Source organism: Polistes fuscatus, unplaced genomic scaffold, assembly GCF_010416935.1.
Source record: "Polistes fuscatus isolate 324 unplaced genomic scaffold, CU_Pfus_HIC Scaffold1, whole genome shotgun sequence".
Taxonomy (NCBI): Eukaryota; Metazoa; Arthropoda; class Insecta; order Hymenoptera; family Vespidae; genus Polistes; species Polistes fuscatus.
Genome location: NW_025112997.1, coordinates 14,857,574 through 14,859,729, shown reverse-complemented (window position 1 = coordinate 14,859,729; position 2,156 = coordinate 14,857,574). Strand labels below are relative to the sequence as shown.

The following is a 2,156-nucleotide window of genomic DNA, read 5'->3' as shown; positions in this document are numbered from 1 at the left end:
GAAGGTAGATTAAGGAGTACCACGTGCTTCTGATTCTAGATATATTTCCATGTCTCTACAGGGTGAAAGGCGAAGATCTTACTTATTACGTTCTATGTGCACCTGGGTAAAGCTGTACCACGGTAATGCCGTGTGCAATTTCCGACTAGCTTGCCTACTAGGGAATTTTCCCTAACTTCCACTAGACACTGCAGCCAATACCCTACAATGCCCTACAATATGGAGCAAATCACATCACAGAGTTTAGTATTTGGGGTTATACAAATTTTGCCACGTCTGAAATATTTATTTATTTTACAAAATGAGTTCTTGGTTGCAATATATAAGGTCTATACCTACGCATATGGTAAGTCATAAATATAATTTTATTGAATTTCATAAAAATTCTAGATCTCTCAATAGAGAATTATCAATTTTTAAATTCATAACAGATTTAGAGGTTATGCATTTTTATACGTCAATGATATGATACAATTTTGAAGTTTTATACATTAAACATTATCGATAAATCAAAAAAATATTTACATCTTGACTTATATTATAACGTAAGAAAATATATATTAAATATGTTGTCATGTAAGTTTTATTTTTGATTAAGTATTTGTCATTACAGGACTATGATGGCCAAGGTAGAGCAGAGAAACTTTCAAGAGTCATCATAACTCTCTTTGGAGTTAGTAACAGCTTTTATGATAATTTATTATTACAATTTGTTAATTTAGCTTAAAAAACTGTGATGAAATCTTTTACACAGGTCGTTGGTCTCATATGGGGGTATGTCATTCAACAATTTTCTCAAACAATTTACATCCTCGGTGCAGGTTTTGTTATGGCTGCTTTAGTCACAGTACCACCATGGCCCATGTATCGTCGTAAACCATTAGATTGGCAAAAACCACAAGCGGAAGTTAACACCAAGTTAAAAAAGAAAAAGTAAATTATATATTTAATTTTTCAAACAGATAAAGTGATCCAAGTTCTTGTTTGACCAAGTGCGAAGGCTAAAGAGACTGACATTAATACGGTTAATATAATATCTTATAATCTAAATGCGAGATCTTAAAGAAACAACATTCCGCAGCATTTAATAACCAATGATATAATACAAAGTTCGTCGTTCAAATCGTTTTGACATATTTATCCATAAACAGTGTAATAGCCATTTCCAAGAAAAATAACATGATACACTAGAAAAATTTATTGGAATATATACAAAATGATATTATTCAAATAAGAATATAAAAAGTATTCAAAAGAAATATATATGGGATTGTCCACGATTATTTCATACAATCATTAACATTATATCGTATATAAAATAATAATATTATTTAACAATAAGTAATATAAAAATTATTAAAAAAATTTACAGATAATAGTCTACTATCATTTTCTGCAGCTACAAAAATTATATATAGAAAATATAAGGAAAAGATTATTTAAATAATATAAAATATATTTATAAAATGTATATAGGAAGATTTACAATCATTAGAAAACTAGTACTATATATTTTTATATGGCGAGAAGGAAGTAAATCAACAATATGAGTTTTTAATTTATCTGTCAATCATCAATTTCCCCGCGTTGTTTCTCACAACGATTATCTTTCGTTTATGGCAATAGCACATTCTACATTGTCGTGCGTTGGACGAGTTCCAACGTTAGACTTTCATTTACCATGTCCCTCATTTTCTTTCGTCGCACGATGATGTATATACTACTCTCAAAATCAAACATCGATTAAATCACTTTCAAGAGTATTCAACAAGTATTGAATCGTTTTTATGATACTTCGCTGACAACTTGTGAACATCTCTCTTAAAAAGTACTTTCATCAATTTTAAATATTTCAATAATGAAATGACTTTTACGAGTACCAAATGAGCGAAAGGATCCTTTTCATTATACTTCGTTGAAAATGATTGGCTATCTCTTTTAAATAGATATGTAATTTATATACTAGGGATAATATAAATTTTTTTTGTATTCCATTATTTTTTTATATAATTTATATATTATTAATTTATATTTTTTTTAAATATATATATTTTATATATTTTCGCAAATATATATGAGATATATATATTATTTATAATAAGATTACATTACATTTATATATTAAAAAGTATTTTTATCAATTTTGAGTATTTAAA

General features: G+C 27.5%; 1 protein-coding gene across 1 annotated transcript; it reads left to right on the top strand.

Moving 5' to 3' along the window:
• Positions 1-214: 214 nt before the first annotated feature.
• On the top strand, positions 215-1,763 carry LOC122515811 (signal peptidase complex subunit 1). The gene is made up of 3 exons (XM_043633299.1): positions 215-346; positions 614-673; positions 755-1,763. The coding sequence occupies exons 1-3, from the start codon at positions 302-304 to the stop codon at positions 935-937; spliced, it is 288 nt and encodes a 95-aa protein (XP_043489234.1). The 5' UTR covers positions 215-301; the 3' UTR covers positions 938-1,763.
• Positions 1,764-2,156: the final 393 nt, after the last annotated feature.

Bases quoted from the DNA above. Each gene is read 5' to 3' on its own strand.
- LOC122515811 (XM_043633299.1), top strand. From the start codon at position 302: ATGAGTTCTTGGTTGCAATATATAAGGTCTATACCTACGCATATG. The intron at 347-613 runs GTAAGTCATAAA...TTGTCATTACAG, and splicing joins GGTCTATACCTACGCATATG to GACTATGATGGCCAAGGTAG. The intron at 674-754 runs GTTAGTAACAGC...TCTTTTACACAG, and splicing joins TCATCATAACTCTCTTTGGA to GTCGTTGGTCTCATATGGGG.